Genomic DNA, 25,497 nt, shown 5'->3' on the forward strand with positions numbered 1-25,497 from the left:
AGAGAAGGAGAGGAGGCTAGGAGATATTTATCATTCTTCTGCCCTAAGACAAGTGTACCTCATAGAACGAGTCAGTTCCTCTAAGGATAACTTAAGGATAACTTAAGGACTTTGCATACCCAGTATGCAAAGAATAAAGGGGGATCCCGATCGAGTTGGATCTAGAGGTCTAACTGAGGACCCTAAGTTAAAATCTGAAGCACTTATCAGTCCTGAGCAGCTAAGGAGTCTAATTAAATTAGATGTAGAGATTCATCAAAAAGGAATGCTGGAAAAACTGGATCATATACCTGATATGTTAAAGAAGGCATAGAATGAAAAGCACTCCTGGTAGTTATCCTGACAAAATAGTGAGAGATACGAACAGGACAAGAAATAGAAATTTTAAAGGGCAGAGGGTTGAAATTAGTTCAGAAATGAAGCCTATGCTCGTTAACCTTGTTGCACACCCTGAGACACCAGGAATTCATGTCCATGCAAAAGAGCCTGAATCATATAAGCTGCAAAGTGTGGCGGCAGTAAATAGAAGGGGTAAAATTCTCCTAACAATTGTGCAAGGCCTAATCTAAAATTTTCCCTATGAGGTTCTATTTGATATAGGAGCTCACATTTCCATTATTTCTTGGACACTGTTTTCAAAAATAGAGTCTAGACTCGAATGACATTACAAAATTACCAAGTCCAATTAGAATAACAGGGATAGCAAAGACTGAGTTTTCCACTTCAACAAAAGTAAATATAATTCTCACTATTATACCTTGCTTTCCTGTGAGTCTATCACATGAACTAATAGTCCTTCCTGAAACCTCAGAACAAGCGATCAGGTGATCCTAGGTCTTGATTTTTTGGAAAGATATCAGTTCATATACAATTCTGCTGAGGGTACAATCTCTCTTTGTGGAATGGAACACCAGCCCACCCTTAACAGAGGAAGGAGGAATGAGTGAGACTCTAGAGGTTGAAGTGATGAAATCTGACAAGGAAAATTATGATTGGAAGAAAACCATGATAAATAGTGCCACTAGCTTGGCCACTTCAGTGGATGAAAAGAAGAAAATGGAGGAATTTTTCTCCGTGGTCTTCACAGAAGAAATAACCTCCATGTCCTGCACAGACCTAATCGAGTATGCTGTCCAAATCACCTTGACTTCCCCTGTACATGTGAAGCAGTATCAAACTCTCATGAAACACATGGAGTAACTGCAGAAACTATTGCAGAACCATGAGAGGCAGGGATCATTGAGAGATCAAGCTCTCAATGGAACAGTCCATTTATATTAGTGGAAAAGCCCAATGGGAGTTTGAGATTTGTGTTGATCTAAGGGAAGTTAACTAGGTCACAAAACCAATCGACTTCCCCCCTATGTAAAATTGAGGAGCTGTTGATAGGTCTAGAGGGTGCTAAATACTTTTCTAAACTGGATCTAAACGCAGGCTATTTTCAAATCTCCTAAGAAAGGAAGACAGGAAGTACTTTGCTTTAACAACAAGGTGGCAAAAATATCAACTTTGTAGACCTCCTAAAGGCGCGAGAAACTCCGCCATGTCTTTCCAATCTCTAATGAGCACACACACTGTTCTTTCTGACATGCTAGGAAAGGGGGTAATCTGCTTTCAGGATGATCTGCTAATATACTCACTGGATATAAAAACACACAAGGAGATTCTAATGTGCGTCTTGACAAAGTTAGACAGAGCAAAGCTCTCATTAAAATGTTCGAAGTGTCAGTTCTGCCTGAGAGAGGTAGAATACTTGGGTCAAAGTCAGCGAAGCTGGGATACTCCCCACCTAGATGAACATGAGAGCCATTCTTAAGGCCAGAGTTCCAAGGACCGTAAGGCAAGTTCGTCGATATATCGGGATGATAAACTTCTACAGGAAGTTCATTCTGAATTGTTCAAGGTTGATGTAACCTATAGTTAAGTTAACAAAAAAAGGGATAAAGTTCAGATGGAGAGATAAGCAGCAGAGTGCACATGATTCTTTAAACCTTGCCCTAAGTCTCTGGTATTTGCCTATCCTAGGTTCGGGGAAACGTTCTTCCTCTCTGCTGATGCCTCTGACACCATAGCCTCTGTGCTGCAGCAGAAAGAGGTGGATGACTTCCGACCAATAGCTTTTATCAGTTGGAAGCTTTCATCCTCAGAAATAAATTAATCTGTCATTGAAAAGGAAGCATTAGCGATAGTGCTTTAATATTTGCTACTGGGACAGCATATCATCCTGAGATCAGACCACCAACCCCCTATCCTTCTTGTCATCAATGAGGGATAAGAACAAAAGAATAATTAGATGGACACTAGAGCTGCAGGAGTACATCCATGGGAAAAAAAAATGTAGTTGCTGACTACTTGTCAAGATCCTTAGATTCGGACCAAGAGAAGGAGAGCCTTCTGAGAGAGGAAAATACTATCTCAGAGGATATAGTTATAGATATAGAGGATGATGACAAAGTTAGACAGAGCAAAGCTCTCATTAAAATGTTCGAAGTGTCAGTTCTTAAGTGTCCGCATGGTTAGCCTAATGGCTTTTGCACATCGCAACCATATGCCTGGGAAAGGAGTGTCCTGGGTTCGATTCCTGCAGCCGACGTGAGGAGCTTAAGGATCTTCCTCAGCCATAGCCAAGTTAGCTGGTCTTGGGCATGGACAGCAGGGTTTTTTCCATCCAACAAGCAGGCAAACCGGTCCCATGAACACATGGATCTACAGCCATAAATACTTAACTCCCCCCCCCATGAGGGGGCTCAACTCGCCCCAATAGGGATGGGGGGAAAAAGGGAGGAAACTCCATATGAATAAATAAATAAATAGAGGATATAGAGAGAAATAGGAATAAGCCTCATCTTCAGAACTGGGAAAAACTCCTTATTATTGAGGCTCAGTAAGTGGACCCTGTGTGGAAGGATGTGTATGATAGAAACAGGACGTCATAGGGAAGTGGAAAGACAAAATCCTGGTCCCTGCAGTCATGATACCATGGGTACTTTACAACTTCCATGACTTGGATCTGGCAGGACATCAAGGATTTAGCTGAACATGGCAAAGAGTAAGTGACAGGTATCTGTGGAAAGGTATGAGAGACAACTTGCCTCTTATGTGTCCTGCTATCACTTGTGCAAAAAGAAATCTAACTTTGGGGGGAAGGCAGCATTATAAGTTCCCCATCCTGATCTGTCCCTTTTAAGCAGTGGCTATTGACATTGTTGGGCCCCTACCTACTACCTCGAGAGGAAACAAGTACATACTTGTAATTATAGATGTTTTATAGATTTTCTGAGGCAACGGCAATGAAGGATCAGACTGCGAGAACAGTAGCCAACAAAATTTTTAAGCTGGTGATATCCAGATATGGGACACCCCAGAAACTTTTGTCAGATCAAGGTGCGAACTTTACAGTTGCGATTATGTTGCAGCTATGCAAGCTGCTAAAGATAACAAAAATTGTTCACCACACCCTATCACCCCCAGGGAAACGGGATGTGTGAAAGGCTAAATAGGACACTAAAACATACTCTCGCCAAATTAGCAGACAGCCAGATATCAAATTGGGATGCATACTTATCACACACCCTATTCACTTGCAAAACGGCTATTCATTCTGCAATCAGAGAGGCACCTGCTGTCATCCTATATGGGTTTGAGCCAATGTTCCCCAGTGAGTTTAGGAGCTCTCACATCAACACTGGATTCACCAACATTGATGAGTACTTAAATAACTTAATTGAGGGAAACAAAGTGGCTCACGAGATAATTGCAGAATCCAGTAGGAAGAGTTCTCAGAAGACGAGAGTGTATGTAAATAAACTAAGAAAATACAAAGACCTAAGACCAGGGAATTTAGTCCTTCTTGAACAAAAGACAACAACAAAAAAAAAAAAAACAGAGGGGAGAATTTGGGAAGAAGTGCTTCGGGCCCGTATGAAATTCTAGAAAAAAACTTTCCCCAGTAAACTTTAAGATTCGGGATAAGAAGGATCCAAAAAAGATAATTACGGTGCACTCTGATAGAATAAAACTATATAAAAGTAGAAATAACAGATTAGTATGCCTGGGAGACTTCTTGGAAAGGGTGCTGGGGAAGCACCCCTCCGAAATAAATCTAGAGCTAATGGAGATTATACAAAAAAAAATCCCCACCGCACAAATGCCGACTGCTCTAGGAATCAGAGTGTGAGAGACTCCAGGCAGAATAATGATGGAGTGAGAAGTCCTGTACACTGGAGGAAGAATTATGAAAGAGGATGCACCAACAACCTGGATGGAGGGAATAACATATCCCTAGAGGAAGTAATTGCGAAGTACCATAGATTCGCAGATCATGACTTCCAGGATGTCAGAATTAGAGATTCCCCTGAAATACCAAGCAAGCAAAGAAATAAATTAAATGATGAAAATAGAGAATCTGTTCAAACGCGATACAACTTGAGGTCAAGGAAAAACTAAAAAGATGAAATAAGTCATGTCTAATATAAGCAAGTTAATGAAACAAATTTTTATAAAATAGTTAATTTGGTGTTGGTAACACGTTCGCTGCCAACTACGAGTATACTCGTTGTTGGTAGATGAGCCTCACAAGCCAACTAAAAATATACTCGTATGACACTTACTGCTGGCAACTAGATTACTCGTACTAACCTTGAAGAAGAGAAAGTGCTTGGCTTGCGGTAACAAACTATGCCCAGGAGTGTGGCAGCAAACGTGTTAATACCATTTAAAATAAGTCTTGAAGGCTATAAAATGTAGGTCAATCTGTGTGTCTGAAATGTTAGAGAGGTTGGTGCAGACCAGGATTTCACTATTGGGTTGATAATTGCACTATTTCTAGGATGTTAGCATGGTTTATTAAGGTGTTATATTTTAGCAGTCTGTTTACGGTTTATCACACACACACAGTCATCCCAAGACTTACGTCCGTTCGAAGATTTGTCTGTGATCCCATAAGGGAATAACATTTTCAACTATATTTCGAAAATTCTTGGAACAAGAAGGAAGTGAGCGTAAAAAGTTTCCATTTTGGAACAATGCGCAGTGGCAACAGCACATTCAAAAGCAACCTCCCTCAGTAATCAGGACGCGTCTTCAACAGTTCCTCTGTTGATTTTGTGTTTGAGAAATGGGTTATTTGTGATGATAAATAATCATTAAATATTCACAATACTTTGTGCAACATGGCCAATCAAAAAACTCAGTGAAGAATCACAGAAAAAGAGGCAAGCAATTGTTCTTGAAATGAAGTTACAAGTTATAAAGAACATGAAGCTGGTAAGCCTGTCAATATGATTTCAGATGGTCTCATTCTGCAGGGACAACCATTTTGAAAAATAAGGATAAAATCGGAGAGGCGTCCATTATATCAACGATAGTAACGAAGCAAAGACAAGGTCCTATCGGTGATATGAAAAAGACCTGAACCACTAAGGCACTAAGTCTCTTCAACATTTTGAAGGAGAAAGTAGGGCCTGATTACGACTACAAATTCAATGCTTCTTCTGGTTCTCTCGAGATCCAAGCAGCATTTTGTGCTGCATAATGTGAAAAATCTATTTACAAAGGTCTTCATTTTTTTCAAAACTTCCAAAATCGTGCACAAACCTTTTTAATGTCTTTTTCCATATGCCACTCAAACATTGAGAGGTCACTTTATCCCATTCATAGCAATATTTTTAATAGCATGATAAATATTGAATGCTTTTCAGAAATGCATGAGAGTATGATCATTTCCTTCACCTGCAGAAATGGCTTGTGAAAAAGTTCTCCATAGATAATAAGCCTTAAACACTGCAAGAACTCACCGAAGTAGTGTTTGAAGGGAGAAACATAACCTTGAACTTGGTGAAGATCACCGATATAAGACGAATAACCTGGAGCATTTTCTAGAATTAATAAAATTTTAAATTCTACATTTCGCATAACAGTTGATTAAGGCATCCTCAAACAATTTTTGAGTCATCCATGAGTTCTTATTGCTCCGATAATCAACTGGAAAAGTATGGTTCCTAATGTTTTTGAAGGCTTGTGGATTCTCGCTGTGCCATAACACAAATGTTTCAGTTTATATCCAGTCATATTACCCTTAACAGAATCGTAATATGGTCTTTAAGAGCTTTGAAACCAGGCATAGGTTTTTAGCTTTTTCTGGATGAATATCCACTCTGGCAGTTTTTTCCAAAACAAGGGGGGTTTCATCCATATTAAATATTTGCTGTGAGAAATAATTTTCTTCCGTAATAATTTTATCCAATTTCTTTACAAACTCTTTGGCAACCTTCTCATCAGCACTTGAGACGGAACAAAACCCTGATGTAAGTCAGAGGATGACTGTGTTTTGAAAGGAGAAATCTGTTTACATTTTTTTTTGAACAAATTTGAACAAGCTGGCCTGGTTGGCCGAGTGGTTAGCTTGTCTGCTCTGCAGACAAAAGGCTGCAGATTCGAATCTCGCAATGGGCACGGATGTTTGTGATTGTCTGTGAAAATACTAGTGGTGTGGTTGGTGATAGATGGCGTTGGTATAGATGAAGGCAGTTGCAATTGGTGGAGACGGAGAGTTGTAGAGTAGGTGCTCTCCCCTGATGAGTCTTTGGACTCCCTGGAGGTGTTACATAATAATAATAACTGAAGGTTGTATTCCTTGGGGAAAACCGAATGAGAGATGTTGTTCCAAAGAACAGAAGTAGATGGAATGAAGGAAGAGGCAGTGAAGTTGGTTCACTGAGTTTCAAGATGGACTGTAAAAGGGTGTTTAGAAGTAGCTCTCATTCTAATGACTTTCGAGAAAAGTGGAGGAATAATATTGGCCAATTCATCAGAGCGAGCACTGTCCATTAAAGTATCTGTAGAAAAGACACAAAGCAGAAATTGAATGTGTGTGTGTGTGTGTGTGTGTGTGAGAGAGAGAGAGAAAGAGAGAGAGAGGAGGAGGAATCATTAACTAACTGGATTACCCACTTCTGGATAGAATCGCAATCTTAGAGAGAATTTCGATGCACATCCCAAATATGGGAGCAATATTCCATGGTTGGGTAGATTTTGAATTTGTATAGAGTTAGCAGCTGTGAAAATGTGAAATAGTCTCGTGCAAAAAAAAAAGTACACAAAATTTTTTGGCAGCTCCAGAAGCTATGATTGAAATGGGTTTATGCCAGGAAAAGTTGTGGGTAGGTCAGTCCAAGGACAATCTGACGGTGTTTTGATATCTGGGTATTATTGAAAGTAAAGGAAAGGCATGCAAGTAGGTAGGTAACTGGATGGTTCAGAAGTTGATTGTTAATGACCTTCTCCATAATTTTAGAGAGAATTGAAGTGAGAGCAATTGGGCAGTAGTTCATTATTGACTTTTATCAACTTTCTTTGGGATGGGCTGGATGTGGGCCTGTTTCCATGCTGTAGGGTAGATGCCAGTTGAATAGGATAGATTGAAGAGGTGATACAGGATAGCCATTAGTTCTGGGATGCTAGCTTTTAACACAAGAGGTGGGATATTATCAGGACCAAATGCTTTGTTTGTGTTCAAGTTATTAAGGATTCTTTGGATTTCTTTCTGGCAGAAGACTATGGATGATATGAAGAGATCATTCTTGGCTGAGTGGGAGGAACCTTTTGCCCATGTCATCAGTGCAGGAATTGGAAGAGAAGAGTGATACCAGTAAGTCATCATTATCTTTAGATGAAGTGACTACAGTATACCATCCAGATGTGAGAGTGGTGGAAACTGGAGTAGACAAAAGTTATGTCCAGTGGCCTTGGTAAGGGACCAGAAGGAGAAACTGTCACTTGGACGGACAGGAGGCAAGTTGGCAGCATTTGGCCCTTTAAAAGTCTGATTTGGATTTGGTGAAGATTCTTTTAAAGCTGCAGAGTGGGCAGCTGGAGTTTTGGTCTCAGGCTAGGTGTGGTATGCAAAGGGTTTTTTTTTTTTTTTTTTTTTACTGCATTGGCACATTTTTTTTGAGAACTAAGGCTTGGATGGTGGGATACCACCCAAGCCTTGGAATTGGGATGGAATAATGGATGAAGGTCTTCATTCCTGTGAGAATCATTTCTGTTATTTGGTCTGGGTAGGCGTTTGGATCAGGAGAATTGAAACACTATTCAGACCATGAAAAGTAGGACTAGAGGTCATCCCATTTGGCACCTCTGTGGTGCCAGAGGGCACAAAACAGAACTGGTGAGTGAAGGTTGTTCTGTGGCAAAAGGGACTTGTATGAGGTTGTGATCTGAGTTACCAAGAGGAGAACTAACATCCACAGTATACCTGGAAGGAGAACTTGTTAGGATGAGATCAATTGTGTTGGCAAATTAAAGGGGATTGTCAGATATTCCGGTATGGAAACTGACGATCTGTGTTAGCTCATTGCTAATGGCAAACACCTCAGCATCCCTACCACTTGATTGGTGAAACTGGAGAAGGAAAGCCAATTTGAGTTGAGTCAAAACAGCTTAATAGTGAGGATGACTTCGCTATTAAGATATTTTGACTGTAGAAAGTCATGCTTTAGAGAGAAATAGTTGAATTATTTTAGATAAACTTATACGTTGGTTGGACATACTTCAAATTTTTTAGGAAATTACAGTGTAAACTAAATTATTAATTATAAGTACAGAGGTTGTATGCTTTTAAAATGCTTGCTATTATGGAAAATAATATAACTCCCTTTCCCCTCTCAGTTTCTGGTGATGTTCCTTGTTCCTGCAAAAGACTGGAAGATCAGGCTACAACCACCAGAAAAACATCAAAAATACATCTGTATTCAAGGCTGTGATGGATACTCAGGACTAGCAGACCATGCCTTGGACACCACACTCAAATGAAACAAAAACACTATGATTTATATATATTTCAGAAAATTCAAATGTGAGGACTTTTTTTATAATCAAATGTCCTTAAAATTTTATCAAGTTAATTTAAATAAATATGGTTCTGTGAAACTTCCAAAGATACGAGAAACACTAATTCTTAGGCATTCAGAGTTATAATCAGGTTTCCTAGTACTGTTCTGAATCCATTCAAATTTTAACATGAGTTCCCACCAGCACTTAGTCAAAATGAACAGGGCAAAGCAAATTTTTGCCTAGCAAGTTCTGTTCTTGAAATTTGTCTAATAAACTGTGTTATTTAAAATTAACCTCTGAATCAAAACTAAACAGTTCGTGAAAATTCATTCTGTGTTCAAAAAAGCTTGCTAATATAGCTATAAGAGAGGACTGTGATGATATTTACTTGCAGCTGTATTAGTTTTAGCATAAGTTTTGTTTAAGAGAGAGAGAGAGAGACAGATGATGTCATATATTCACCTAAAAGTCTGTCCTTCAATTCATACAGGACAGCTGAAAATGTCAAACTATTCAATAAATGATGGGGATATTAAATTATGTGGAGTAAAAGAAGGCTGCTATCAAATGAGCATGACTGATTTTTTTTTTTTTTAATTGAAACTCAACAAGAAATTTAAAATATGACAAAAAATTAATTTTGAATATAAAGTATAATGAAATCTAAAACAGATGCAATACTGGCTTTGTATCTTTTTATTTTCTTTTTAAATGAAACATGATTCATAAAATTAATTTAATTATCATAATTTTTATCAGAAACAGCTCTGGTATGTTAACATCTGTTTTTAAACATCCATCATCTCAGAGTGAACTGAATCCCCACCTCTTCAACAAATCAACTAATTACAAAGAGCTTAATATTTATACATACACAAACAAAATAGCAAAACTAACCTTCTGTGAAGCAAGAAGGTTCTTGGCTTCTTCCACTTCTTTTATCTGTGAATCTAACTGTAAAACTTTGGCACTTAATTCTGATTTCACCTGCCATAAAACAATAAATTTAATTAAATTAAAAAAAAAAAAGCAGATATATAAAACTCTTCACTACATTTTTAAAATTTTGCAATTATCCACATTAAATTTAAAATGAATGTTTTTGTTTCAACTTTGAAGGCTCTATTTTATATTTATATTTTCATCATCATCATCAAATTCCTGCCATGTACCCTCAAAGGGTGTACAGGATATGATAGTACTACATGAAAAAAATTACATCATTATTAACTTCCTATCTACAACTTTCCTCCAAATCAGTCTGTTACTTGTCAAGACTCCAACATTATCAGATCTTATATTTCTATTGTCTAAGGCACTTTGTACCGTATCAATCCACCTATATCTTGGTCTTCCTCTGGGTCGTTTTGCTGCCAACCTGGCAGAGAACACTTGTTTTGCTAATCTTTCCTAGCCCATTCTGTTTAAGTGACCATACTACCTGAGATTAGCTCTGCTAATGCATTCCAGGATGCTGACAATGTCAAGTTCTTTCCTAATATCCTCATTTTTAATATGATATTGCCATCTGTTCACGCCTATAATCTTTCTCAGGACTCTCATATCTGTGGTCTCTAGTCTTTGGTCAAGTGTTTTACTTCTGACCCAGCTCTCAGATCCATAAGTTAAAACTGGTTTGAACACTGTCTTGTATACAGCTAATTTAGTGTTCCGACTAATTTCTCTCTTATTCCATATGAATGTATTCAGTTGACTTCCCACCATACCAGCTTTGCTGATTCTGTTGTCTATTTCTATATTTAATTTACCATCTTCACTAAAAATCGTGCCTAAATAGCTGAAACGTTTTACTTGTTCCACAGGTTCTCCATTCACAACACAGCTGACATTTTCAATGATTCTGCCTATTTTCATTGTCTTTATCTTTTTATTGCTGGCCTTCATACCATATCTATTACAACAGCTACTCAATTTAGTCAGAGAATCTTGCAGACTTGTAGCAGATTTATTTAGAAGTATAACATCATCCGCATAAAGCAAAGAGCTGACATTAACATTTCCAATTTTGATATCATGTTTAATACCACCTTCCTTCATAATGTGATCCATATAGATAATGAATAACAGAGGGGATAATGTACATTCTTGTCTCACACCAGATTTAACATTAAACAATCTTCCTGTACTTCCTTCAATTCTAACTGCTGACTTACAACTCAAATAAAGACTAAGTATTGCTTGATATAATGCCCCATTGACACCATATAACTGCAACGTATTGAATAGCTTCTCTCTTGGCAGCTTGTCATATGCCTTTTCCAAATCGACAAAACTTAAATACAGATCTTTGTTATATTCCCATGCTTTCTCGACTATTTGTAGTAAAGTGAAGATATGATCCTGACAGCTTCTATTTGGCCTAAATCCAGCTTGTTCTTCACCAAGCTTTTCTTCCACAATTCTTCTCAACCGTTTCTCAAGTATACTTGCATAGATCTTGCCAGGAACACTCAGTAGGGAAATACCTCTGTAATTCTCACATGCAGTTTTATTTCCCTTTTTATATATGGGTACTATGAGAGCTCTACTCCAATCATCGGGAATTTGTCCCTCTGTCCAGGCTTTCTAGACTATGCAGTGCAGCCACTGTAAGACTCTTATACCACCATACTTCAGCATTTCTGATTGAATATCATCTACTCCAGCTGCCTTTCCACATTTTAAACCTTTGATGGCTTTTTCTACTTCAAGTATGGATATGTATTCCTGACTGCATGCCTGGTCAGTGTTTTTTTACCATTGTGCTGTCATGACTGCTTGTTTCATTTAGCAGTTTTTCAAAGTAATTACTCCATACTTCAAGGATATCTTTTTCTCCCGTTTTCATGTCACCTTTATCATCTCTAACTCCTTTTACAGCACTCTTTCCTCCATTCCTAAGCTTCTTCAACAACCTCCAGAATATTTTGCCACCCTCTTGATATTTATTTTCTATATTCTTGCCAAAGTCCTCCCATGACTTTCGTTTAGCTAGTTTTACACAGTGTTTAGCATTCTTGCATTTGTCTCTATATTCTCTAAGAGCACAAGCTGACTTATTTGACAGGAACTTTTGATATGCTTTCTTCTTTTCCTTCACTGCCTCTTTAACTTCCTGTGTCCACCAGGGAGTTCTGATTTTTCTATCCCTACAGACAACCTCATCACATGCCTCTCTGGCAGAATCAATCAATGTTTTCTTCAGAGTTTGCCACTAAATCTCCAAGGTTTGATTCCTGTTCTCAAACTCTTTCATTTTTTCTTTAATAATCTTTGTGTATTTTAGTCTACAGTTCACATCTGAGAGCTGCTCAACTTTTATTTGCTTTAAAACTTTCTTACATGTTATTCTTTTCAATATGAAATTCAATTTTATCTTGCTCAAGACTAAATAGTGATCACTTCCAATTTCAAATCCACTGTACACTCTGGTGTCCTGCACCAGGGAGAAAACATCACTATCAACAATAACATAGTCAATGAGACGTTTCTTATTCCTAGCCTCTTCTCTCCATGTGAATTTGTGCACATTTTTATGTTGGAACATGGTGTTAGTAATAACCAGTCCATGTCCTGAGCAGAAATCCAACAGATATTTGCCATTATTATTAGCTTTGCTCTTTTCTCCAAATTTTCCCAAAATATTTTTGTATGTCTGACAATCATTTCCTACTCTGCTATTTAGATCCCCAACAAGAACCAACTTTTCATTTTTCATTGTGTCAGTTGCTTTTTCTAAAGCCTCAAAAAATTCCTCCATTTCTACCTTAGGAGAACATTCTGTGGGATATTTGCCCACTGATATTTGCCCACATTACTCTACTTGAGACTGAATGCCATTCAAGAAGATTAGCCTCGTATTTTGTGTTGAATACTATGGCTACTCCTTCTTTTCCTTGATTGTCATTGCCTGAATATAACATTTTGTATTTATTGCTCAGAAAGATCTCACCAGTTTTGGTCTTTTTTGTTTCAGTTATCCCTATTTCGATCAATCCTAATTTATTTATATTTTCATATAAATAAATTAGGATTGATCAAAAAAAAAAAAAAAAAAAAAACTTTGCATCTTCACAATTAGGCTACTTGATACAGAAATCGACTTCATATCAAATTGTCTTAGTATCCCATAATGCATAGCATACTTCTTTCAATTGTGTTCAAAGTTGCCATGCAGTATTGGAAGGTCACTATCTAGACAATATATTGGTTTTACCTTTACTGAGGTGAAAAAGAAAAAAAAAAGCGAAAGGGGAAGGGGCTGTAAGTCATAGGCCAAGAGTAGTAGTGGAATGCACAAGAGTCTGAAAGTATTAGGGTAAAGAAAAGGCAGTGAGATAAAAACCTCATCTCCTTAATATCATCATCATGTAGTTAAAGTCTATCCTTTTCTTTTTTTCACAGTATCATGTAACTAGAACCAGAATCAAGGTAAAAATGGAAGCGGTTAGCCTTATGTAAGCTAACCACCTTGAATTGGCCTTCACTGTCTGGGATTACTGTCTAAGCAATCCTTGAAGTTGATAATAAAAATCCTCTCAAAGTAAGAATAGAGATATATACATTTTTATCTCTCACTGATGAATATTGCATAATGTGGAGAGCCTGCACTACCATGCCAAAAATTTGGTATCTCTTAGGTTGCTTCTTTCTAAATAAAATAATTGACTCAACAACAGAAGTTTCATAATACTATATTGTAATGCATATATGTCATATTCCTAGTTTTCAAAACGAAATTTTTTTTTCTAATTTTCCATAAATGATATTTAGAATTAACAACTTCTATGAACTGTGGGAGGGCATAAAAAAAGAACTTCTTCTGTGGGTGACACATTACATAGTCTCTTTTAAAACCTTAATCACTTTTCTAGTCTCTTCATATTGTGGAATTTCAATTCCCAGTGTTCATAAGAGTACCATTATCTCAAAAACATCTTCAAAACTTTGCATTTTTATTAAAAAAAAAAAAAAAAAGAAAAATTTTCAATCATAAGACTGAAAGTAAAGAAAAAAATATCCCCATGATACAGAAACAATGCTACACCAACAGCATATGTACCTGAACTATCTACTGTGAAATTATGGTGGTAATGATATATATATATATATATATATATATATAAAAGCAGTGCAGATATAAATTACACTACCAGCAATTAGTAGATAACTTCTGCATTCTTATGAATGCCTGATTAAATAATCTTGCGCTAGTAGGGGGCAGCATTAGCACTAACAACAAAGTTAAAACTATCAAAAAAAAAGAAAGAAAAAAGTGTCCTTATTCCAAATGCTATTTCTATAGTCATGTTTGAACACTTATAATACACTGATATCATGAGTGTAGAGTGTGCTTAGAAAACTTTTCATGGATGCTGTAGAAGTTCATGCATAACAAGTTCAAAACTGACTGTATTCACTAATGAATGACCTAGGTGGCTGAGTGAACAACATCTGAGTTCTCTAATCTACAGGTTATGGGTTCTCATTCTGTGGTGCATATTTAATGTGAAAATCTTTAGGCAGTATATGTTTTCATCATTGCTTCCTAAAGTCCTTATTTTGTCAAAAATAAAAGTACTATATGTGCTGTTTAGCTTTTACATAAAATAAGAAATCATTAAAAAAAAAAAAAATAAATAAATAAAATAAATAAAAAATAATATCTTGTTACAATAGACCAGAATGGAGAATCTGCATTCCTCCCCTCCACAAACTGGACTGGCATTTTGATGACTCATGATATTCTATGAAATATTATAATTTAAATTCTAATATCACCTTTCTAATATTATCCTTTTAACACGGTTCAACCACTGAACCCACATATATCCAACTCAACATTTTCCTAAGCACACTTTGCTGTGATGTCTTGTTTTGATATAATATGTTTCACTGAGATCTTGAATAAAGACAGAAAAACTTGTATGAACAATATCTCATATACTACTTACAAACTACTTAGGCAATTAAATATGGAGATACACAACAGAATTATTAAAGGTGGTATGGATGGAAATGAACTGAATAAATACATATGCAATAAGAGGGAAATTAGTCAAAACACTAAACTAGCTGTATACAAGACAGTGTTCAAACCAATTTTAAGGGACTGAGAGCAGGTTAGAAACACAATCAAATGATATAATCACGTAATCACTTCTTGTGATTACGTGATTATATCATTCAGGTTAGAAACACACTTGATCAAAGACTGCTACAGACAGGAGAATAGTGAGAAATATTAGGAGAGTGAACACATATCAGAAGCATATTAAAAATGAGGATATTAGGAAAGAATTTGACATTGAAAGCATTCAGGAATGTGTAAGTAGAGCTAATCTCAGGTGGTATGATCACTTAAACAGAATGGGGGAGGAGGAATGTAAGGTTAATAAAACAAGTGTTCTTTGTCAGGATGGCAAGAAAAGGACCTAGAGGAAGATCAAGATCTATCCTTTACACCTGCTGAGGGTACATGTCAGGAATTTAATAATGATGACTGCAAAGTAGGAAATTAAGGATAATAATGAAATTATTTTTTTATCACACACACACACACAGGGTATATACAGGATATTACATAACACTACATAAAAAAGTTCGATCATTATTAACTTGCTGTCAACATTTTTCCTCCAAATCAATCTGTCACGACTCCAATATTATCAGAAAAAATTATGTAGACTATGTGAAGGTCTCCTATTTATCTCCTTAAAGCATGCCTGCCCCATGATACTACCACAGCGATGAAATAAGAATCACTAATATATGTATTTATTTTTTTTTAGGTACATTATGGGCAATGAATAAGCACCTATTACGCCTGTTTCTCCTTGGTCCTGGATGGATCCATTTTATTCAAATTCAGCATTTGGGATTGTCAAGAAAATTTGTTAAACTACCTCAATTTTCATTTCATTTTACAACTGAGAGAGAAAAATAAGATACATCTTACACAAGGCATTAATGTGGTATAGATTTCCAACTTCTCATGTGTCAAAATGATATATAAAACATATTCCTTAGAAGAATGATGTGTTCAGTCCTTCAGTAGGTATTTGTCAGTAAGGGGAGCAGACAAGGGTACTTTCCAAAAGTTGGTATACAGAATGTCTAGGGAGGGTAAATGCAATAGTTCTGTTCTTTAATGTGATCTAAATAACAGTTTACAACACACACAGAGAGAGAGAGAGAGAATGGATTCCCAATAGCAGTATTCAATGTATTGGTAGATCTTGTTTTTCAGCTTTGGTATACTCTATTTTACAGTCTACTAAGCTCCACACAGATGGGTGCCCTTTGAGACCAACTGTGATTTTTATATACAGGGTGATTCAGAACTCTTAGGCCAAACTTTAAGGGGTAATAGAACATATCACCTTGTTTAGGTATGTTCTACCTAAACAAGCTCTTTTCGTCATACAATGCATGGTCCAAACTCAAGCGGGTTAGCAACAACTGTATCAGGAAATGAAGAAACACAAGAATGACAGAGAAGATTTGAAATAATTGCAGGAATTGCAGAACATAAATTAAAGACATTGAACAAATTACAGAAACTGCTCAAAAGATCAACCGCCAACATTAATGGCTTCACACCTTCGATGTAGCAATTGGCATACATTGGCGAAAACACCAGGCATTTCTTGTACAGCGGTAGGGACAATAGAAATCCTGGCAATAAGGTCCTCATTGGAATCAATGGGGCTATCGTAGATCAGGCTTTTCATATGGCCCATAGGATAAAGTCCAGACATGAGAGATCGGGCGATTGTGGCGGCCAAGTGATGGGACCACCTCGACCAATCATAGTCCTGGAAATGTTGCATCCAAGGCTGCACATCCATGTTGAAATGGGGTGGGGCTCTGTCGTGTTGGAACCACATATGTGTTTGAATGTTTGCTAGAACAGGGTTCAGTAATTCTGGCAAGACCTCTTGTAAAAATACAAGGTATGTTCTCCCGTTCAGTCATGAAGGTATGGGACAATCAAATGGTCATGTAGGATTCCCGCCCAAACATTTATGGAGAAATGCCACTGGTACAGATGTGGACGTGTGGCATGTGGATTTCTGCTCGCCCACACATGATAATTGTGGGTATTAAAAATGCCCTCACGTGTAAAGGTGCATTCGTCAGTGAATAAGAAGTGCATCAAAGTCTGGTGCAGGAGAATCACTGTGCAAAATCCACACGAGGCCAGTAATCAGCAGGTATCAAGGCATGCACCCTCTGTGCATGGCATGGGGTGTAACCGTTTGTCTCATAGAACTCGCCACACCATCGATTGGGGCACCTGCATGACATGGGAAATCGCTCGCGTGCTACATTCGAAATGATCTGCAACCCTACGTAGAATTTTTTCTGTAACACGTGGCATCCTCACACTCCTTGCACAGCCTGTATCCTGCATGACCCTGACAAAGGAGCCCATTTCCCACAGATACTGGTGCAATCGCTGAAAGGTTTTATGATCAGGCACGCATCTGGTTGGAAAGCGTTCTCGGTACAGTCTTTGGGCTTCTCGCTTTCCTGTCCACAGCTCCGTAAATGAAATGCATGTCAGCTTTCTTCTGATTTGTGAAAGAATCCATCCTTTTTGCACTCCACAGTAGAAATAACGATGACTGCAAAAATCAGCACGTACAAGTCTTCACTAGAAAGCGCCCTCTAGCGCTTCACCACTTGAGTTCAGACCATGCATTGTATGATGAAAAGTGCTTGTTTAGGCATGTTCTATCACCCCTTAAAGTTTGGCTCAAGAGTTCTGAATCACCCTGTATATGACTATCAACATAATAGTGAAAATTATTATTTACTATTATGTTGATAATAGTGAATAATAATTCACTATTATATAACCAAAGACAGGTTAGTTCAGGAATAAAATGTTTCAGAACAACTGGAGAGATGACATCATGACCAGAAGACTTTTTTTAGTGTCCAAAAGATACAGCAGTTTTCAATGTCTTTTTTTTTTTTTTTGTCAAAAAACTACAGGGGCCATTTGGTGCTTGAATAATGGTATGGCAAGAAATGATTTCCCTTGCTAATTTTTGTAAGAGTTTGAGGAAAAGAGTGATGCCAGGCAGTCAGCTTTATCTTTCAATGAAGTAACAGTAGTACCATCAGGAGGAGGAGAGAGAGAGGGGTGGAAGTGCAGATGAGCAGAAGTCACATCTCATGATCTTCACAAGGGAACAGCAGACACAGCTTCCATTTGGACAGGAGGAAGCAAGTTTTCTGCAACTGGTCTTTATAAAGTCTGATTTGGATCTACTGATGAGTGTTGTGTATTTAAGCTGGATTCTTGATACAAGCCACCTGCAGGAAGCTGAAGTTTTTTCTTCAACTGCTTTGATACACCTGTTGAACCAGGGCCTGGTAAGCAGATGAATGTTCTGCATTTATACGTGTTTTGGTACAGGTAGAATATGAAGCATGAGTTCTTGATGCGATCCACCTGCAGAACGATGAAGTTTTTTCTTCGAATGATGCACTTTCTGTTGAATGAGGGCTTGGGAAGCAGATGAAGATTTTGGATAGAATGGGAGATGAAGGCCATCATGCCAGTGAGAATAATTTCTGTGACCTGTTTGGAAAAGGTTTTGGGATTGAATTCAAGATTGGGAGTGGTTTGAGGAGGTTTTCTGTGAGAGAAGACTTACACAAGATTATGGTCTGAAACTGCTGAGAGGACAGATAACTTCTATGGTGCATATGGAAGAACTGATCAAAAAGAGATCCAGAGTATTTGGAAAGTGAAGACAGTTATCAGAAATTTGAGTAGGTAGATGCATGATTTGCATCTTTGCATTACTTATAGCAAATGGTTTTTGCTTCCAGCTTGGTTGGTGGTGTTGGAAAAGGGAAGTCAGCTGAAATTGTGGACATTAAGGTCACCTAGGAAAATGATGTCACTATTTAGATAGCTGGTCGAGCTTCATGGAGAGAAAGGCAAAGAGGTCAGTGTGATTTTCAGAATTTGAAGGCTAGTAAATGCAGCAAGGAAACTTTGATTCAGATAAGGTCAAAAATCAGGGGATTCTAAATTAGCCACTCTCTGAAATGCAACGACTGATCTTACAAAGGCACAGATGCCACTTTTGTGGTGAAAGGAATTGTGTAGTATGTAATTTGGACATTGGAAGTAGATAGTAGTGGATGTAGATGCTATTTGGGTTTACATCAAAAGTAGGAGGTCTGGTCTGGATGACTGTAAGTGATGTGAATGTCATTTATGTTGGTGTTAATGCCACAGATTTGTTTTAATAATGCCACTGATGCTAGGAAAGTGAGTGTTTATAGAAGAGATTCTGACATGGTTTGTATGATGTGATTGGTGATGTGTGTGTGTGTTTTTTTTTGTTGAGCATTGGTTTATGAGAGAGAGATTCATTATTGTTGCGGTGTCAGTGTAATTTTTTTAAAGTTTCTTCATGGTTTGTAAGTTTAAACAAGGTTAGAAGGAATGGATACTGTAGAGACTGGACAGGACATCCATACAGAGAGTGACCAGTCTCCATGCCATAATATGGTCTCAACAGTGCCTCCAACATACAGGACACTCTCTCCAAGCATGTGACAATGGGATTATGCACCTGTTGACTGGGAAGCACCTCCTGACTTATTATTGACAAGTTCAGGCCTGTGCAATAATTGGCAGCTTGTCTGCAGCACCACCATTTTAACTGATGTAATTTTGATTCTATGGAGGTATGATGAGGATGGTGGTGATAGTAATATGTATTCTGACATATCTAAATGCCTTCTGATTATCACCTCATCATAACTAACAAGGCTCTGTGTTGCCTACATATAATTATTTTTAGATGTGCAACTGTTGTGGAAAGTTATGCAAGTGTATACAAATGACCACTTCATTGGCTAGTTTGAGTGGGCCAAGAGGTTAGCATATCCCCTCTCACCAAAGAGCTGTGGGTTTGATTCCCACCATGGGCATGGATATTTATGAGCGTTTTTAGGTGGGAGACAAATTTCACTGGTTGGCCTCCAATAAGTGTCACTTGTATTTACTGGAGATCTGAGTGGCTTAATAAATTCCATGTCTGGTGTTTAGAGCAGGGTTTCTAAACTATGTAATCCTTAGCCCACCCACATTATACTAACATACTATAATCTAATAACCCTTTTATGAATAGAATTTACATTAAAAAATAATAATAACAAAAAAATCACATACACATGTACAGGATTGGCCAAATGTCCCACGATAGTTGTATTAATTACAGTAGATTAGGCTTATGTTGTGGTTAGAGTTATTTAATATATTTCTTTACATTTTCAGAAATAAAATTTATAGAATGAATAAAAAAGATAATAAAGGTCAAGAGTTTTCCTCAATGAGAATAAAGGTCAAAAATCAGGCTGAAAAAAAAGCTGAAAGAGTAACAGAAGTGTTGGAAGAAGAATATCAAGAAAATGCACCACACACATGGAAACAATTTATAAATTAAGATATAGGTTCCAAAAACACAGACAACTGTTCTGACCTGTTATGCACATGAAGACCACATTCTTCCAGAATCTGGAAACAGGGAAACAATTTATAAATTAAGAGATAGGTTCCACCAGCACAGAAAACTGTTTCTGACCTGCCATGCTCATGACCATGATTTTTCCAGAAGAGCTGAAAATTCTCATAATGTTGCTGTGACAAAGTTCAAAGAAGAATGGGACATCTGTAGGAGCTCTTTAAGAATAATAATAGAATGACTACAGATCTAAATCTTATCAGCCTTGATTGATTTTGTCTTCATTAACACCTTGCCCTTGTGACTTGAAGCCCATGGAGTTCTATTTCTGAAGGATGAAGTTTATGTGAGAAAGACCAAGACCCTTTTAGAATTAAGAAGAGCAATTCAGTCTGAATTTGTCAAAATAAATACAAAGAAAGAATTGTGTTACATAATTGCTATTCAGTAAGAGAATGGAAATGAAAATGTGTTGAGGTAGAAAGCCAGTCAATTTCAAGTTCAATTTTAATCTCAACTTTTTTTGTTTGATAAATGATCACTTTGATTATGGATGTATTATCAGTGCAAGACGAAGGTCAGTCTATCGCCCAAGTGGTAAGAACGCTCGAGTTTTCGGGGGCAACCATATCAAGGGTCTATAGACATACCAATGCCCTGTGAGCAAGTGGTGGACAACCACATGCCACTGATAACCAGGATCAACAGAGACTGTCCAGGCTTGTACAGACCAACTGCAGGGCAATGGCAGCACAAATCACATTCAGTTCCAATGCCAGAGATCCAAGCAGTCAGTGGGCGAATGGTGCAGAGTATCCTGCATACCATGGGCTACACGAATCAAAGCCCTAATTGTGTACCACTATTGACAGCTCATCATCGGGCACTGTGCCTCGCCTGGTGTCGGGATTCATCAGACCACACAACTCCTGTTATCAGTTGTACCGAGCCGATGGGAGGTTGCAGGTATGGTGTTGACAGCATGAGAAAGTGATTCTACTGGGCTAGTTAGGTTCCCTTAGTGAGGTCCTTAAACACTGCAAGCTACCAGAATGTGGTAGCTGATCACTCACACACTTTCATGGCCTTCACACATCCTGCAGCGGATGGCCTGTTTCAACAGGACAATGCGGCACCCCACTGGGCTACTCCCAAACTCAGATGAGTGTTCCTCAAGCTAGGTGGTTGTAGCCCAGTGGGGTGCCGCATTGTCCTGTTGAAACAGGCCATCTGCTGCAGGATGTGTGAAGGCATAGCTTGGGGAACACTCATCTGAGTTTGGGACCATCCAGTGGTCCCCAGGGTCCCTGGATTTAAATCCAGTCTAATCTCTCTGGGAGGTGTAGAGCGAGACATCAGATCCACGTATCCAGGAATGATGTCTATGGCACAGCTGTGGACAATGCTGCAACAGGCATTACTGGAATTACTTCTGGCAACTGGTGAAGCCAATGCTTCAGAGAGCATAGGCTGTTATTAGTGCTTGAAGAGGAGGACCAACATGGTATTAAGTGGATATCTTTAACGTTTTGTCCACTGAGTGTATATCTTCATGTGCAACTTGTCATCTAGATTTAAAGTGAGACTTGGAAAACCCACAGCCAAACCATTTGCTTCTTGACCACAACAACTTATCTACCCAGAAAAAATAGCAGCAAAAAACCTGTTCCTGTTTCCCTTTTCAGGAAAGTTGAGTTTCCTCCATTATTTCTCTTCAGATACAGCAGTCTCACACTACAGTGATCACAACTATAATCCTGTACTATAACGAATTACAGAAAACTCCCAGCCAGCATAAGAACCAAACCAATACTATTTTAAGCTCCCTATTACAAACAGTGAAACTTATAAACCTTCACAACAGTGAACTGAATTTCATAGCAAATGACTTCTAAATCATTAGACATAGCAATGGCAAGGAAATGGCAGAAATTGAACCCTCATCACGGAACAATGTTTATATATGGCAGTAATTATACATTAATGGAAAGGGTTGGAAATACAACAGAACAAAAAAAATGATGGGAAATATATCTTCTTCTCATCTTCTGCCTTGGTTCTCAAAACTGTTGTGAATGCCCATTGCCATCTGTTTCCACTATTTTTTGGTTTTCAAATTGATCTTCAACTATATAGTTTCCATTTTTCTATTTGTTTTATTCTTTCTTTTTGCATTCTCTTGTCATGCTTTTGCTATTCCTTTTTCTTGTATGCTATCAATTCATTTACTTGCTGTAAGGCACACTTTTTGTATATTTCTTCATTTCTGATTTTATCAAAATTTTATTTTTCCTGCAATTTTTCTAAGAGTTTTCTACTACAGAAATGTAAGATCTTAACTGCTTCATCTCATCTCACATGCATAAATTAAAACTCGTCTTGTTCATTGTTAAACTATATTTGGTCACTCAATTAGATAATTTAAACTGAATAAAAAATCTGCACAGGGCAGTGAGAGGGGACTGCCCATAGCTAAGCCATTTAGTTGTTCATATATCATGTCATTCCATTTAAAATAATTAGATTTGAGGTAATGATGAAAAAGGTGAGCCGCATCTTCTGGAAAGAGATTGTATAGAATACTGATAACTTCTTTTACTGGGACGTTGGTGAATAAAGACACCACGTTCAAGCTAGCGAGAATGTCTGTCTTTAAGATTGGGATGCTTTTTAATTTTTCAATAAAGGGCTTTGAGTTCTTAATGTAAATGTCTAATTTTCTGATATGTCCTTTCAGGAGGCTGGAGAGATGTTTGGACAATAAATACGTAGGAGAATTTTTTCCACCAACGATCGGGCATAGCGGGAACTCCACTTTTTTGTATTTTCAGGGCACCATACAATCGTGGTGTCAATGGGTGTAGTGACTTCAGATTCCGTTGCAAGTCTGTGGAACAACTAATCATGTTCTGTAACAGGTTATTAGTGACCTTATGTGCAGATCTGTTCATGGAAAAGCCAGAAGCAGACATCCTTTCAAAATTAGACTCAAAATCTTTAGTATGGTGGAGGTATGTAGATGATGTCTTCATAATTTGGAGGGACACAAAAACAGTTCTTTTGGACTTTTTAACAAAAATTAATGCTTTCCATCAAAAAATACAATTCACTTTGGAAGTGGAAAAAGATAATCAACTACCATTTCTAGATACTTTAATTAAGAATCTAGCAGATGGACAAATCAAACTAACGGTGTACTGCAAACCAACACACACACACACTGGACGCTACCTTTATTTCAAATCAACTCACCATATTTCCCAGAAGCTCAGCATAATACATATGCTCAAAAATAGAGCCACTAACATCATCTCAGAAGAAAAAGAACTCTCTATGATGAACTTACTCAAATATCAAAGACATTAATAAACAATGGCTATCCAAGGAATTTAATCAATAGGATTCTTCATAGCAATCCCCCACAACAACAACCTACCGCCACTCAATACAGATCTTCCATAGTTATTCCTTATGCAGGTACAGTGTCGAAAAAGATCGCAAACCTTCTTAAGCCTTTCAACATTAGAGTTGAGTTTTATGCAGGTACAGTGTCAAAAAAGATCGCCAACCTTCTTAGGCCTTTCAACATTAGAGTTGAGTTCAAACCTGTAAAGACTGTCCACCATGTTTTAAGATCACCAAAAGACATTAATGCTTTCTTCAAACACACTGGAGTGTACAACATCCCATGCCCTTGTGGTCTAAACTATATAGGACAGATGTCGAGAAGCGTTGAAATCCGAAAATAAAGAACATAGAGGTGATGTTAGTAACAACAGAACAGATAATTCAGGTCTAGCCAATCATTTCACGATGGCAAACCACACCATTGAGTGGGATAGGAGCTCCATACCTTATCTAGAAGACGTCCATTGCAGAAACTTCAAGGAAGCCTTAGTAGTCCTCCGTTCTGGAGAAAATCTTAACAGAAATAATAAGTTCACACAATCACAAATGTGTGAACACATTTGTGATTGTAAAATCACAAATGTGTTGTGAATTAATATTCCACACTTCTTTATTTCATTTTGCAACAGCTGGCTGACCAAGCTCTTGATAACAGTGACTTGTTCTCTAAGAGTTATATCCCTGAATTTTTGTAACATCACTGAAAAAATGCTTATAATGTGTTTTTACTTATATGTTCAGTGTTCATGATTTGGGAAAGTATAACTGTAGGCTACATGCAGCTACTTTACAACAAGCACTTATTTAATATGGTAAAATAGATACATATACGTTGTATTGTGGTTACTTTTTATGCAAACAAGCATTATGCAATTAAATGTTATGATCTTAAATGTTATATCAGAGTTTTTAAAGATAGAATAACAATAGTAGAAGATCGAATATAATGCTGGTTATAATTTAAGCACTAGAATTAATAAAAATTATGACAGTATAACTAAGGCTATGAGTCCAGTATATCATGACTGCTGATCATGGGCATATCATGTTCTCTGACAAGTCACCAGTTGTGAAACATAAAATATCCTATCACTTCAATAGTATTGTATTTATCATACAGATAACATCATTTCATATAATTTATAACTGCTCTTTATGTCATATATGACAGAATTTTATTTATTTATTTTCCTGTATGGTAAATGCTAGTACATAATCACAAACAGCAATTTTGGAGAATAATCTTAATGTTCATCATTTAAAAATGTACATTAGTCGGATTTAGTTTGACTGTTCATAAAATAACTACAGAATATATAAAAAAAGTTCATACCTCATTTATATTTTCTAATGAAGATATAAGCTGTTGCTCATTACTGCGACTTTCAGCTAATTCATCTGTAGTAAGTTTCAGCTTTTCATTTACTGAAGCCTGGTTGCTTATACTTTCTCGCAATTTCTTTTCAACATCACGCAACTTAGAAACAACATCCTGCAGAAGAAGAAAAAGATCATTCATTTCAATAACAGTACTTTTGCTAATTAACAAACATAGTAACAGTGACCAGAAATAAATTGGTTGTTGAATCAGAAGAAAGTGACATTATACCTTGAAATTAAATGGGAAATTAATTTCAGCATATAGTGTATAATAATTAACAGCATCCATGTGCGAATGTATTCTGAAGGTGAAAACACAGAATGAGGTAGCGTCAAGTAGATGAATGGAGAGATATGTAGGAAATTTGGTAGAAAT

At 37.3% G+C, this 25,497-nt stretch overlaps 1 protein-coding gene across 1 annotated transcript in view; it reads right to left on the reverse strand.

Moving 5' to 3' along the window:
* LOC150109219 (uncharacterized) overlaps nt 1-25,497 on the reverse strand; it is a 672,102-nt gene that overhangs the window by 216,451 nt on the left and 430,154 nt on the right. Inside the window, exons 27-28 of the mRNA XM_090401856.1 lie at nt 25,075-25,233; nt 9,733-9,822 (exon numbers count right to left, since the gene is read on the reverse strand). Coding sequence (XP_090257982.1) covers nt 9,733-9,822; nt 25,075-25,233 — 249 coding nt within the window. The remainder of the gene's footprint in view (nt 1-9,732; nt 9,823-25,074; nt 25,234-25,497) is intronic.

The sequence above is a fragment of the Typopeltis vanoorti genome, chromosome 2 (assembly GCF_054136105.1).
Source record: "Typopeltis vanoorti isolate ZY-2024b chromosome 2, IOZ_Tvanoo_1.0, whole genome shotgun sequence".
In the NCBI taxonomy this organism is placed as follows: domain Eukaryota; kingdom Metazoa; phylum Arthropoda; class Arachnida; order Uropygi; family Thelyphonidae; genus Typopeltis; species Typopeltis vanoorti.